This window comes from Coloeus monedula (assembly GCF_965178545.1).
Source record: "Coloeus monedula genome assembly, chromosome: 17".
NCBI classification, from domain to species: Eukaryota; Metazoa; Chordata; class Aves; order Passeriformes; family Corvidae; genus Coloeus; species Coloeus monedula.
Genome location: NC_138797.1, coordinates 16294056 through 16308228, shown reverse-complemented (window position 1 = coordinate 16308228; position 14173 = coordinate 16294056). Strand labels below are relative to the sequence as shown.

General features: G+C 42.4%; 1 protein-coding gene across 2 annotated transcripts in view; it reads right to left on the bottom strand.

Annotated features, from left to right (window-relative positions):
* The window catches only part of PREX1 (phosphatidylinositol-3,4,5-trisphosphate dependent Rac exchange factor 1), a 145062-nt gene that overhangs the window by 84836 nt on the left and 46053 nt on the right, over positions 1-14173 (bottom strand). For both annotated transcript variants that reach the window (XM_082293003.1, XM_082293004.1), the window contains exon 2: positions 594-665. In XM_082293003.1, coding sequence (XP_082149129.1) covers positions 594-665 — 72 coding nt within the window. The remainder of the gene's footprint in view (positions 1-593; positions 666-14173) is intronic.

Here is a 14173-nt window from a genome sequence, read left to right as displayed (position 1 = left end):
CCCCAGAGAAGCCTGTACCTCACAGTTCTCTATGTCCCTTAACTCTTTCCAGTGCAAAATTCATTCAGGAACCTCCTCACACAAGGGTCTCACAATACACAGACCTCCTAAAAGAACCCAAATTCCTTTCCACAAGAACACAAAGGAACATTCCTGCCTCCTTCTCAAAAGCCCTATCAAATTTCTATTGGTAGAAAACAGCAGATGCAAATTGGCTAAGTGAATACTATGAAACAAAACAGACAAGAGCTGTGGATTCCCTGCCTTTCCTCTCAAAAACACTGAATGGCCCCTTCGTACTCTACTCAGCATTTCACAAATCTTGCCAAAAGTTAGTATCTCTGACACTACACTGTTGTCAAATTTTACTAAAATTAGCTGGTGAGATGAAAAATTACTGGAAGATGACAGCTATAAGAATGGGCAAACAGATTGACAGATAAACTGTCAACATGAGCTCTTTTCCTTAGGGAACCAGTTTAACAATAAGCATCAATATGACAAGAGGATATTTGATATTCATATCCCTGAACCTAGCCTTTCATTGCATATCACTTTCCCTTCCAAGAAAACTAGGAAGACAGAAGAAATACCTTAACATTCTCCTCTGTTATGTACTTCTCGGCTTTGTCCACTGCATTTTGTCGGATCCGGTGAAGAAATGCCTGCAGAGATGAAAAAAGATTTATGTTCAAATAGTTTGATCATAGTTTGATTTCATTCTTTTATTTCCTTTGGGTTCCCATCAACATAGTGCAGCTGATTACCTTTAAGACTGAAAGAATCTAAACATTTATGAACTCCCCACCACAGATGTCCAGGCTGCATGCAGCCACTACCAAAGACATTCCCTACAATGCTGTTGGGCTTTGCCTGACAATAAATGTATTCCCTTTGTTGAAGCTTTTAGCTTTAATTATTTGTTACTGCCAGTAGACTACAGCAGGGTCCATTCACTTCTTTGAAGGTTTCTTGTGTCTCTAGGATGCATGCAGCTGTTCCGACCAGAGCAGTGGGCTCGACCCACAGCGAGATGCATGTCAGCAAGGGACTGCAAAGAACAACAAAGGGACAGTCACACTGCTGGAGCTGATGCACATCAGAGCCATGAGCTGGGGCTAGAGACAAGTTCAACAGTCTCAATATGCAGGAAAGGGAAATGGAAATCAGCAGATGGTGCCTGTGATACATTATCCTGTTCACTTTATTTTAGTTGGTTAAAAACAGATGAAGCAATGCTGGAACTTTTCACTTAGGTCAGGTTTTGCCTTCTCTCAGCTCTGCACAACTCTGGCTTTAACAGCCAAATCAATAAAAAGCTCCAGGCCAGATACAAATGGACAGTGGTCTGAGTATCAGCCTAAAAAGCATAATTCTGGCTACTGGAAGTTGGGAGGACCTACTTGCATTTGCACTGAACACACCCACAACCTATTTGATTCAGTGGGAAGGGTTTACAAAACACCGCATGGGATTTCTACCTCAAAACTCCACTGGTTTCACAACTATTGGCTAAAAGGCACTTCTGAACTGAGAGCTGAGAATTTTCCTATCCACAGGCATCAGCAGAGTTGGAAATACGTGCAGGAGAGGCTGAAGGGAAGCCAGGGAGGACAGAATCTGCTGCAATAAACTACATAACCTGTGCAAAGACGGGAAGAGGGCTTCCCTCTCTGGTCTTCTCAGTGGTTTCTTAACTTCCCTCCCACACAAAGGAGTGAGTCCTGGGGAGTGCAGTGAACAAGGAGGAAAGAACTTCTCTTACCCACCTGAGAGACTGAGGGGAAGTGGGTCATGTCTTTGTATTTAGGGCACAAAGCGGCTTTGTTACAGCTTGGTAATACAAAGCCTTTGAAAGCTGAACTATTCCTGAGCAGGGTCCACGTCAGCTGGTGCATACTCAGCTTTTGCTTTTTGCTTTTTGCCTTCTGTGATCAGCAGCAGCTTACAACCTGGTAAGAAGCAATGTCACTGATCGAGACTTACAGCTTATGGAATGCCTTCCTCTCTGCTGTTTTGCTTGGAAGACAGTGAACATGTTCCTCTGCCTGACTTTCAGCTCTAAAAAGGGCACATCTCTGTTCTGGCTTAGGCATGGCTCTCTGTCACTCATCAGCCATTCACATTTTACAGGGCAGGCACCAGTAAAAAAACATTAATTAATGAGGCACAGAGACAATGCATTTGTTTTTAGCCCTGGATTTTCAACCTGCTTTTGAATAAATTTCAAGGTCTATAACCATATTGCTCCTCTAGTATTGCTAAATAGGAAGATCTTGGCTAGATTCCAGCTAGATATGGAGAACTTGAAGGAGTTTGTGTGGACTTAGGAGCCTGAAGAATAGATTCCTGCAGCAAAGGAACAGAACACACATGCCAGTGGCAGAAGTTATTTTGTAAGAACCAGCCAGTCCACCCTGCCAATAATCTGGCCAGGAACTCTAGTGCTCAGCTGCTCAGCAGCAGTCAGGGAACTGTCTGAGATGAAGTGTTCAGCATGATGACTGATGACAGGAGGAATAGCTGCTGCACTCCCACTTCAGTGTTGGGTGTAACAGCTGAGCATTAGTAACCAGGCATCTGAGTTATACAAGGTGGCACATCATACTAAAGTCACTCATTCTCAAACAGTAAATCAGGCAGTGATTTTCCCTGCTTTAACCACAAACATGCTTGGAGACAACAAACCCAACTGAAATGGTCAATTAATCTACACAATTAGCAGCTCCACTGGTGACTAATAGTTACCTGCACACCAGTCCCAGTATGATGGGTAATAATAGAGAGCTGTATGCAGAAGTGCAAATCACATTAGCTGTTACAGGGCACTCAATAAAAGAGTAGAGACTGTGTTAATCTGAAAAACAGCTTTTCTGTGATGTTTGCCTGAAAAGATCACTTGATGTGAGCATAAGAAAGGGAGAAAAAGAGAGAGGAAAATCAAAAATTGAAAATTTGAAAAATTAAAAAGGCATAGAAGCAGAGAGAGAAGGAAGGATGAAAGACCTAGGAGGGAAACAGTCAGCTTTGTAGACAGTCTTTCAAATTTCCTACAGCCTCTGATTTGCCTTAATGTGCATGGATAGCAGTCTCTCCAATAAAACAAGACGGTTACAAGAGGTTTTGGTCTTACAAATTTAGTAGTCTACTTTCTAAAATGCAATTCCCACCCCCCAAATTTATCAAAGCTTAGTGGATGCAGAACACATTTGTTCCCCATTTTTCAATGCCTACTGAGGTGCAAGAAGAATCCTTTGCAACATAGTCACTCAAATTAAAAGTATGAAAAACACAAGCTATTAAACAGCAGCTCACAAAGATAATGCTGCATGCCCCGTTCACATCGCAACACCACTTTCTTCCAAACCACTTCCTGCTTGGAAAAATCAACCCTTTTCCCAGAGATATTATCCTGACATTCAGGTCAGCATTTCCCAAACTTCTACAGGGATTTTTTGTGCTACTTGTTTTATCAGGGTCTAAGCTCATCTGTACCAGCACTAGTCCTCCAACCACCTCCTTGACACAGACTCCAAGATCTATTACACAAGTTGTGTGCAACTCTTTTGGGGGAAGGGAGTGCTACGATCTTTCATTAGACCTATTAATTTAGCTGGAAAATTAGAGTAATCTGGACCAGGACATGAGAAAAGTGATGCCAGAAGAGAGAAGGTGGTGGTGGATGAATAGAAAACTTGCCATGTCTGTATCTTATTTATATTCCAAAATATTTTAAGGAGGAAGTAGTTGAAAGGGTAAAGGCTTGTCTGGCCACCTACAAAGTTGCTGAGACAAATTTTCTCTGGCTGCTCCTCTTTTTGTGATTTTGTGTAGAGTGCTCTTCACATTCTACACAAATCACATATAAATTCAAGGGGTCTGGTCCTTGGCATTTTTCATAAGGAGCTTTCAGGGACCCCACAGTATAACCCTCTTCATCTGCAACACCTTCAATCTCTGTAGAAACTAGCCTCCAAGTGTATGTGAAAGCATGGGAGTCAGCTTTCTTAGGAGATCTTGAAAGTACAACCTGGGGACTCTGAAAATCATTCCTAGGACACTGCAAGATTATCACAATCACCCCTCCGTTGCAATCAAGAGCAGAGATCTCTACTGTGGCACGCTCTTGGTTTTCTCCTCTTTGAAACTATCAGGGATTACTGAAACAACCACCAACCGCAGATCACCAAGACACTGTTGAAGAGCTGAAACTGATGAACCGGCAACAAAAGTAGGCTCTCCCTCCTTCTATCTTCTTGTTATACCCTGGTCAGGACTTAAAAGGACAATGATTTCACAAAAAGCAGAGATAAGAAGACAACTGACAACATGACATCTTTCCTCCTTATCCCTCCAGACACTGCATTGCTCCCTTGCCACTCTCAGGGCTCCACTGTGCTCATACTGGGCCAGATCTGAGCAACCCAAGCTGTTTGCTTGGGCAGCAGAGGAGGAAAGGAGGACTGCAAGAGCCCATGGATCCAGAAAAAGAATAGGTCATGGCACAAGGCAGGGAAAAAATGGTAAACCAGGATGATTGATTTTCATTCTCCTGATAAAGACTGTGAAGGTCCCATTTAAAAATCTTCCATTTTAATGTGCTCAACATTAGGAAAACAGTCCACAGAGGACTTGTTTTGGTTTAAAATTCTGCTGTGGTAACACAACGTTTATTTGTGCACTGGACTTGTTGCCCTAGAACTCTGCTATTTCCAAACTCAGCAGGCCACAGCTGATGCTCCTCATGTCATGCATAAGCACAGTTTATAGTTTGTCTTATAGTACAAAGCCTTGCAGGATTCAAGGAGATCTATGACAAATTAGAATGAGCAGAATGAAATGCTTCCTTTCTGCTTCACATCATGTTGGACAAGTTCCTTCCAATAAATACTAATAGAAACATACTACAAATCTTGAATGAAATTTAGGTATATTAGTTCATTTCATTAATTATTTTTTAATGGCCCCTTTTGTATCAAGGTGTTTTGCTCTTCTATTCACAATCCTCACAATCCACTGTTTCAATGAAACCTCATTGTTTTGAGTGTCCTTGCAGCACCTCTAAACCACAAAAGCACAGAGCATATTTAAAGGAAAGAATCTGCTAATTGTGAGTTGTTGTCACATGAAACAGTTGCACTGATGAAACTCATGAAGCAACTGGGATTTCTCTCAAATGCTTTTCAAATGGGCCTTGTTGAACTCAACTTGTAGCCTTAATTTAATTTCCATCTTCTATGTAGCGTAACAAAACGCAAATACTAGGGATGAGGCAGTGACAGTTCACTCACGCCCCTTCTCAAAATTCATGTTTAAAGCAGATACTTCCTCAAACATTCAGAAATAGCAAGAGACTTCTTACTAAATAGCAAGGCAGGCAAAGTGTGCCTGTCCCTGAGGGAAACGAAAAGGAGAACAGAAACAGACAGCGGTGAGGCAACTGGTCCCCGTGTTGCTGGAGAAACAACAACTTAAAGCACAATCCTGTAAAACCTGCTTCCTGAACAGCTGACTGGAATGTCACATTGCACTTAAGAGACAAGTGAGACATTTTTGTTAAACTCATCAGTGATCAGGAATGATTCAGGACATGGGTCCAGGGATCTAAATGAGCCTAGTATTTTCAGGGTTAATATTAATAAATTGCTTTACATTTGTGCCATCAATTGTTTAAAGCTTCTTGCAAGTGCACATATCTTGCTTCCAAGAAAATGTGCTCACAGCAACAAATTAAGAGGTGACATGAACAATAAATTCCAACATCTGACCATCACTAGCATCTTCACTTTGCAACTACAGCACAGGGGCCACACATATGAAAAAGAACTTGCAAGCATAATTTCAATTTCTCTTTTTTTTCATCACTTGAATTAGTGTTGCCACTAAATGTGGCTGTTGGAAGTCTTTGCCTCCGTACCAAAAAACCCCCATTGTCTTTAGCAAAGCAGCTTGAAGGTCCTGTGGGAACACAGCTTTACTGATACAGTCTGACAAATTAAAATGAGTGTTTGCTGAAGTTCATGTTTTAAGAGCAGGTGCATCCTTGCTCATGTTACTCAATTGTTAGCTTTGAACCTTGTCATCCTGATCATATTCTTTTGCTTTCTATCAGATATGCAGTTCATAAGCTAAAGCTCTACACAAATGACAGGAAACAAATACCCTGCATCCCATCCCACATGTCAACTGCAGTTCTCACCTGCACTCAAGTCTGAAAGACAATGCAATAAATAACCTCAAAGTAACATAATGACTGCACAGGACTATTTAAATCTTTCAGCATTTCCCTTCAAGCATGTTGTAACTATGTGACTGCAGGACTTCCACTGTGACTGCTCACAGCTTTGGGTCACCACCCAACTGGGAATCGAGACAGCTCAGTTGGGGGTGAAGCTGCTTTAGTTCTGTTGCTCCTGGCATGGCCTGCAGTGCTGTGCACTGTTAACCAAGGTCCACTGATGTCCATCCTAGAGACAGCTGGATTTTTAAAGACAGATGAAGTACTTCTTGAGTAAATACAGATGACTGCTTTTCCAACATCTCTTGCTGTCCTGGGCAAATACCAGTACACAATGTAGAATATTGGGCCTGACTCAGGTTTTTCAGTTGTGAAATTTAGGTTAGAATATTGGAAATCAGAAGCAACTCCTTTGACATTGCTAGCATTACATATGTTAAATGGAGCTATACTGAAGCAACTGTACTACTTTCAAAGAGCCTATTACTGTACCTCTTACTGGCAATCCAGTATTCCCTCATTGCCCAATTACTGGTTGCTATATTAATATTTCTATAAAAAAACATTCTAAATTACCAGTGTCTGGAGAAGGAAGGAAGAACCAAAGCATCAGATGAGTGCATTATACTAAAATTCCTGTGTAGAGGATTTTACCTATGAAGAATGTTTTCTCTATAGTCTCTTAAAACAATAGAGCCACAGCTGTGAGAGAGCACCTCTGCAAAAATATTGTAGCTGAGATCTACAGGCAAATTAATTCATCAGCCAACAGCTGAACAGGGACTTGCCTGATAGACAGAGGTGTTTAGTAAGAGGAAACAGCACCAGAAATATCATTTATTGCCCTAGTTTCAGGCTTCCTGTGTATCAAACTGGCTTTAAAGCCTCAAAGCTTATTGGTACATACTTATTTTTTTATCTATCCCCTGAAGAGGAACTAAACTATTAGCTAACCAAGAGGATTAAAATAAATAAATAAATAAAAAGTCACACACATCACGGAGTATCAAACACATTCTCTGCAAACAGCTCAGGCAGTCTGAGCTGTAGAAGCTGCACCACTGCTACTACTAAGCTTATTGGTACATACTTATTTTTTTATCTATCCCCTGAAGAGGAACTAAACTATTAGCTAACCAAGAGGATTAAAATAAATAAATAAATAAAAAGTCACACACATCACGGAGTATCAAACACATTCTCTGCAAACAGCTCAGGCAGTCTGAGCTGTAGAAGCTGCACCACTGCTACTACTAAGCAGGAGGTCAAATAGACTCTACTGCACAGTTTTTAAAATGACACCTCTTTTACAAAGGTTACAGGTCTTCCATAATCCTGAGCTATGTTAGACGTGAAATGACGTGAACTACTTATAAACATCATCTCTGCTCTAGAATATTCATTTCACTAGTTTTGAAAACAAGTTTGAAGACCTGTGTCTTCAGAACTATGACTCCCACATCCCTGAGGACAATGTCTTTCTCGCTCATATGCCCCAACTCCACCTCCACCCCTCCACTTCCTTCTTTTAAGGAGTCTCTTTTCATTTCAGTTTTGCATTTAGAATAACAATCATTTCACACACACAAAAACACGGGTGTTACAGCAGGAACCATCTCTTCCCACAGCAGACTGCATGACCATTTGCAAAAAAAGCAGATTCCACTTCAGGTGAAACTGTAAAGACCCTCAGAAAATAAATGCAGCTTCAGTTGCAAAATTTAGATGTGTCACAAGGGAGATCCTTTGACCTGAAGCATACTTTCAATGGGCATTTTTTGTAATTGTATAGATGCATAAACAATAAATACATGCACACATGTTACAAAACCACGACTTATACTGGCAATTTAATAAGCATAACTAAGCACTGATCATGGCAGTTTGAAACTTCTTCCCCACTTCTTAGTCTGACATATGGTGAATGTGGATACATAGTAAATGAAATATAGAGGAGCATTCAGAAATTCTGCTATTTTAAATTATGTAAGTGCATGTATGAATAAAATGTTTGAATAAATAAACTTGTTTCTTTAAATAGTAGATAAGAGAAACAGCAACTGCTAATATGAAGTACATGCCTGAGATAATTCCAAAAATCTGATTTGTCCTTAGCCAATCCTGAATTATAAGGTTCATGCACTTATGACCACTCTTGGCTGATTTATCTTACATCTAGCTTGTCACTGAGTGTTACACTGTCTATAACATCAAAGTTAATCAATCACAAAATACTGGCATTGCACAGCACTGGGATTTTCAGCTGTGCTTTAAGGACTCAGACATTCCAACTGCTTTCTTCTCACGTTGAATTTCTTGACAGAGGTCCAGCACAAAACGGTTTCTGTCAACAAATCTCTGGGGCTTAAATGAGGATCCACCTCATCTACTCGCACCCCCTGAAAGCTGAAGCCTTCCCTGAGTTAGTGGTCCAGGTACCCACTACAACAGAGCAATGGGCAGGCAACTTAAGAGGATGAGTCACTGTACTTTAGGAGGATGTTGAAGAAGAGAGGCTGAATTACCATCTAGAAAGGTTTTCTCTTTCCATCAAGAGCGAGGCTGGGTGACAAATTTAACTCAGACCACCCTCCTCTCCTGTACTCCTCTCATAGCACCGGCAAATACAAATTCCAGGGCAATGAGTGCTACTGAATCGTCTCTAGAAGTGAATCAGGACTGTCTCTCAGTCACTCATGGATGCTAAGAGACATGGGGGCACTGCAAGTTGACACATGCAAAATTCACATGCAGGGACATTCTCAGCACGGTGGTATTCTGGGACTAATCACAAGTGAACTGATCTAGCAGCACTTCCCAGAAAAAGTCTTTTACAAAGAAAGCTCTAAAAAGATCCCGGACCATTATCTGCATTTCCAGCGTACTGCTGTTTACACTGGAATTCTGCAACAAAAAAAGATCAAACCAAATTCATCCTTTGACTGATGGAGGAAGGTGGAACTGAAGGGAATTCATAGAGAAACATGTTGCAGTGTTTCTCACTCCAAAGAGAGATCCCTTTCTTAAGGAGGAGTTGTTTTAATTTGAATTACAAAAAACCTTTTGTGAAGTGAAAGACAGGCCGGTGCTGCAGAGATCCATTGTCTCTCCTCTACCATTGCCCTGACCTCTGCTAGCCCCTCCTCCTCTCAGTCACTAATAATTGCATTCTCAGGCAGGTCAGAAGATCCCAATTCACTTCAGGGCCCCAAAAACTACACTTCTCGCCTCTGAAATCCTTCAGGACCCGTTGCTATTTATTTCTGCATATATCCTGTACCCTGACTTCTCTTGACTCCTCTTCATGCTCTCCCTCCTGAAAAATGCTATCTCATTACTATAGACTTAAGAAAAAACAAACAAACAAACCCCTTCTCTTCTTTGCTTAAGCATGCTCTTTTGTGAGTATCTATGCCTGGATGATTCCAACCCATTCTAATATCAATAGAAAACGTATTTGTTTGGATTTTCAAAGGAACTTAAGAAAGCTACATGCCTAATTCTCTCAAGCCTTCGGAATATTCTCCCTTTTACTGGCCTCTTCACATCATTTTCTCTGTTCTACAATCACGAGATGATTTTAATCATCTTACTGTACCATGGCATTGTTCAAAATGCTTTCAGGACACAGTTTGGTTGAACAGTGTGGTTTACTTCATTCCACTACAATGCAGAGAAATAAATCCGGACAAGTCTATGTCTGCTTAGTCTTTGTGGTATTGTAACCAAAGTTTGTTTCAGAAGTAAGGGCCTAGTAAAAAACACATGAATTTTTCAGGATTTGACTCATATTACTTACATTCACTGTATTCACAGTGGAGAGATGCCTGCAGATTGCAACCAGTTCTAGATTAGAGGTGGCTCCAACTAGTAAGATCCTATCAGCACCAGGGGATGTTTACTCAGGTTTTGGGCTCTACCACAGCTACTCCTTTTTCCAGAGGGAGGTAGAAGCATCAGAGAGACTAGAAACATCAAGTGGAATCCAAAAAAAGTAAATTCAAGATGACGAGTGAAACTGTAGCAAAAATTAGAATTTCTTCAAATAATATTTCCAGATAACAATCTAAGCTGAAGAACTTGGATACCAGAAAGACTATTCTCTGCCTCTTCTACTCTTTCCAGCGATGGTGTCTTAATACATTAAGCATTAAATAGACAACACAGAGGAAAACTTTAAAATTGAATCCAGTCCCCTAAAGTCCATGGAATATTCTTCATTAGTTGCAACACAGTCTAGGACTTCACCTAACTGAAGTAGACCAGTTCAGCTGCCATCAGTTCACTGACACTTGCTCTAAACTACCTGTGAATCTACACTGGGCCCAAATAGCATGATCTCGGGTGACCCACAAACTTGATCTACATTGCAAACGTAACAAAATCCCAGGATCTTATTTCCCTAGGAACATTGTCTATGCCCTGATGATATGTACTTAAGATATTCCCTCATAAGCCAGTTTAGCATCAGACTTTGGATCTAAATACTGAGATAGTTTCCACAGGTTCCTTCTCAAGGGCTGGTCTATCTGGCCTCATTTCACACAGATACAAGTGGCTAACAAGCTGAGCCAACAGCATTCTGTGTGCCGACATACACGTGCTGGGTTTCTATCAGGTTAAGGATCAAATCAAACTGCAAATGTACATACAATGTATAAATGCTTGTGATTGATTCTTATGTTTAAAAGGACCCAAGAGTGCAAGATGACTCGACAGTTATACCTTCTCCACTGATAAAAATCAGGGCTACAAAAGAACCAATCAAAACGTCAAAATGAAACATTTCAGCTTAGAGAGGGCCTCAGAGCTATTTGCATCAGCTCTCTTCATGCACTCACAGGATTCCTATTAATTAGTCTTCAAAACTGAGGTAATATGGGGAGCGCTGAAAACTGTAGGTCCTTTTCCAGAAAACTAGTCTAGGAATTGACAGGAGCTACTGAAAATGTCAGTGAATCCCTCAATTTCAAGAATATTAGCCATCAGATTTTTGGCAGCAAGTAGTAATAATTGCATTTAGGAATATCCATACAGGTATACTAGTTATAGGTGCAGTCATGGGTCAAGGGACTTAAACTCTTTAGTTATTTCTAGTTTAGGAGACTATCCTGCTACCTGCCTGTGCAGCAGCCACAGCTGGCTCCCCTGACATGCAGCACTGTCTGCAGGGGCTAGGGCTGTGCATTCTCATGGAACCTTTCCTCCTCCTTCAGCAGCAGCTGGGGCTCTGGTGCAACACACAGGCCTTAGCATTGCTGGCCTTTGGAGCTTGACATTTCCCGCTGGGAGAAATCAGCTTCAGTGCCTGTAGTCTGAGAGTGGGGAAGGCAGCTCTCCATGGAGGCAGTGCAAAGGCCATAACATTTTTTTGGTTATCACCACTGAGTGAGGGACATCTGATTGCTCCAAATCTTTTCTTTTAAAGGCAGGGTGGGCTGATGTTTGTGGAATTGGGTCTCTCCCCGTCCTACTGGAGCACACCGGGTACCATGAGATTCGTGCAATTTGAGCTGCTTTTATGAAGTGAACAAGTCTCCTGACTATGAATCCTCCCACCTCCCAAAACCAGCAGTGAGGGCAGGTCTATTTGTGAGCTTAAGGATTAACCTTGTACAGGTAAATGGGAAGGAAATTAATCTGAAGAAGGACAATGATCTGAATTTTCGTCTTCCCCACACAAAAGCCATAAGGCAATGTGACACATCACATTCCCCATCCCTTGAAATCAAGTTTAGTCCCTGAATCAAGGTCTTTATAAAAACTGCAGGATAGGCCATGCTACAGGTCTTCTCAGAAAAGAAAGAAGCTGTTTACAGAGATTTCCATTTCTGTATTTTGATATCACAGTAAATATTTGTCTGTATTATAGTTTGGTAATTCACAAAACAATGCTGTAAACAAAAATGAAAGGATTCCCCCGCACCTGCAGGGGGCGCTGTGGCGCGAGTTCGGTCGCGTCTCCCTCACAGCAATGGCGGGTGGGCTGGGTGGCGAAAACGGGCTGTAGCAGGAACCTCAGGGCAGCGGCTGGGACCACAGATAGCGGAGCAGTAAATGAAATGTATCAGAAACTCTGCAGCTGTAGCTGGAACCGCGGGGCATCCCGGCAGGCAGGGGCTGTGGGGTTACAGTGTAGCGAAAAACCCGGAGCAGTGCCAGAGAGGCGGCAGGAGATGGGTAGCGGCAGCCCAGCTCCGGAACACGGCCGGGAGAGGCTCCCTCAGAGAGGGAATGGGTTCGGGGTCCCGGGCTTCCCCTGAGGCACCCCAGTAGATGGTGAGGATCTTTTTTTCCCCAGCAAGTTAATAAGGTCCCAGTGCAATGGCCACTCTTATGAGCGAGCTCCACTCACAGCAGGAGAAGACAGCAGGAGACGGACCCTCGCAGTTGTGGCGAATTCTCCCCACAGCGATTGCAGCCTGTCTCCCCTCTGAAGCCGCCGAGCGAGAGAGCGCGAGGAGCTGCGCCCAGCCTAAACCTCTCACTATCCCTGCCCTTCCCAGAGAAACCCCTCAGATAAGAGAGTAGCCAGACGCACCCTTCCCCTGAACCTTGGCCACTGCTTTTGTCTCTCTTAAGTACCGGTCATTATTGTCTCTTAGCAACACATGGGAGACAATTCCCTGAGAGAAAGAAAACAAAAGGAGCAATTCTAACCTCCAACACAGTGCATTTATACTTCCTACCACAGGAAAGAAAGGAGCACAGCTTTTGGGTTGCCACTTTCTTTGCATGTGCTTCACTCTCACCCGCTTAATGCACTTGCACACACAGACGCGTTGCACCCACAGCTGCACTTGCAAAATCTGCCTTGATCTATTTGCAACTATTTACACACAAAAAAAGAGGAGAAAAAAAAAAGAAATAGCATCTTTCACATGTTGGTTTAAAAAAAGAATTAGACAAATGAACCTCACAAGTACATTTTTATTACTACCCCAAAGCAGGAACAAAAGGTTTGGCTGAAGGTCCAGCAGCTGCTCTGAGCTGTTTTTCCTAACCAGTCTGCACCATTTTGAAGCGTGCACCACCTGACTGCTCACGGGAATGGCTCAGTTTTCCCACCAGCTTGCCTATACTGCAATACAGTGGAGAGCCCCGACTGTTTGGGAAAAAACAGGCATGAGAAAATCCTTAATTAATTATGAAATATAATGCCAAAATTAAAAAAAAACCCAGAATTCTCCCTGAAGGCAGACAATGTCATTCATGGGCCTTGGGGTTTTTTCTTCTTTCAGAACAGCACTACAGCCCTAAAGCCCACTGCAGAGTGGTCTAGAGCCAATCTCTGGCCACAGAGCACCTCAAACATCCTCAGAAGGCTTATTCATGTCAGGGCTCCTGCCCAGCTTTACACACCTAGAACATTCAGGCTATTCAAAAACGCACCCATTTGGGGTACCCAGACAGACCTAAATTCTTCACCCAATACTCAATGGTAACCAATCACATTTCCTCTTGGACAAGTGGAAAATTATGTCATTTTGTCAGGTCTGAGAGGTAGATGAGTCTAAAAAATACCACCTGTCCCACTGCCCTAAGCCAGCCCAGAGCCAGGTTTCATAGTTCCCCTTCAAATACATTTGTTTTCTTGCAACAGACTGAAGAAAACCTCTCTCTCATTGTGGCATTCCTTCTCTGCATACACGTTCTTGCAGAACACAATCATATCTCACACAGTCTTAAACTCCAGCTTCCTGTGAAACAGAGCAAAGAATTAGACCATTATATTTTAAACATAAAGGGGAAGTTGAGCTAATGAAGCTTGCTGCAGCCCATGAACTGAAGGGCTCCAGCAGGCAGACTGCACTCCCCAGCCTTCCCATGGCCTCTGACTGGCCTGGAGGGTCTGCGAGGCCCTGCTGCTACCGCCGGGCTCCGTACCTGCAGGAAAAGGCCAGCTCCACTCCGAGCTATTCACCGCTGATGGGT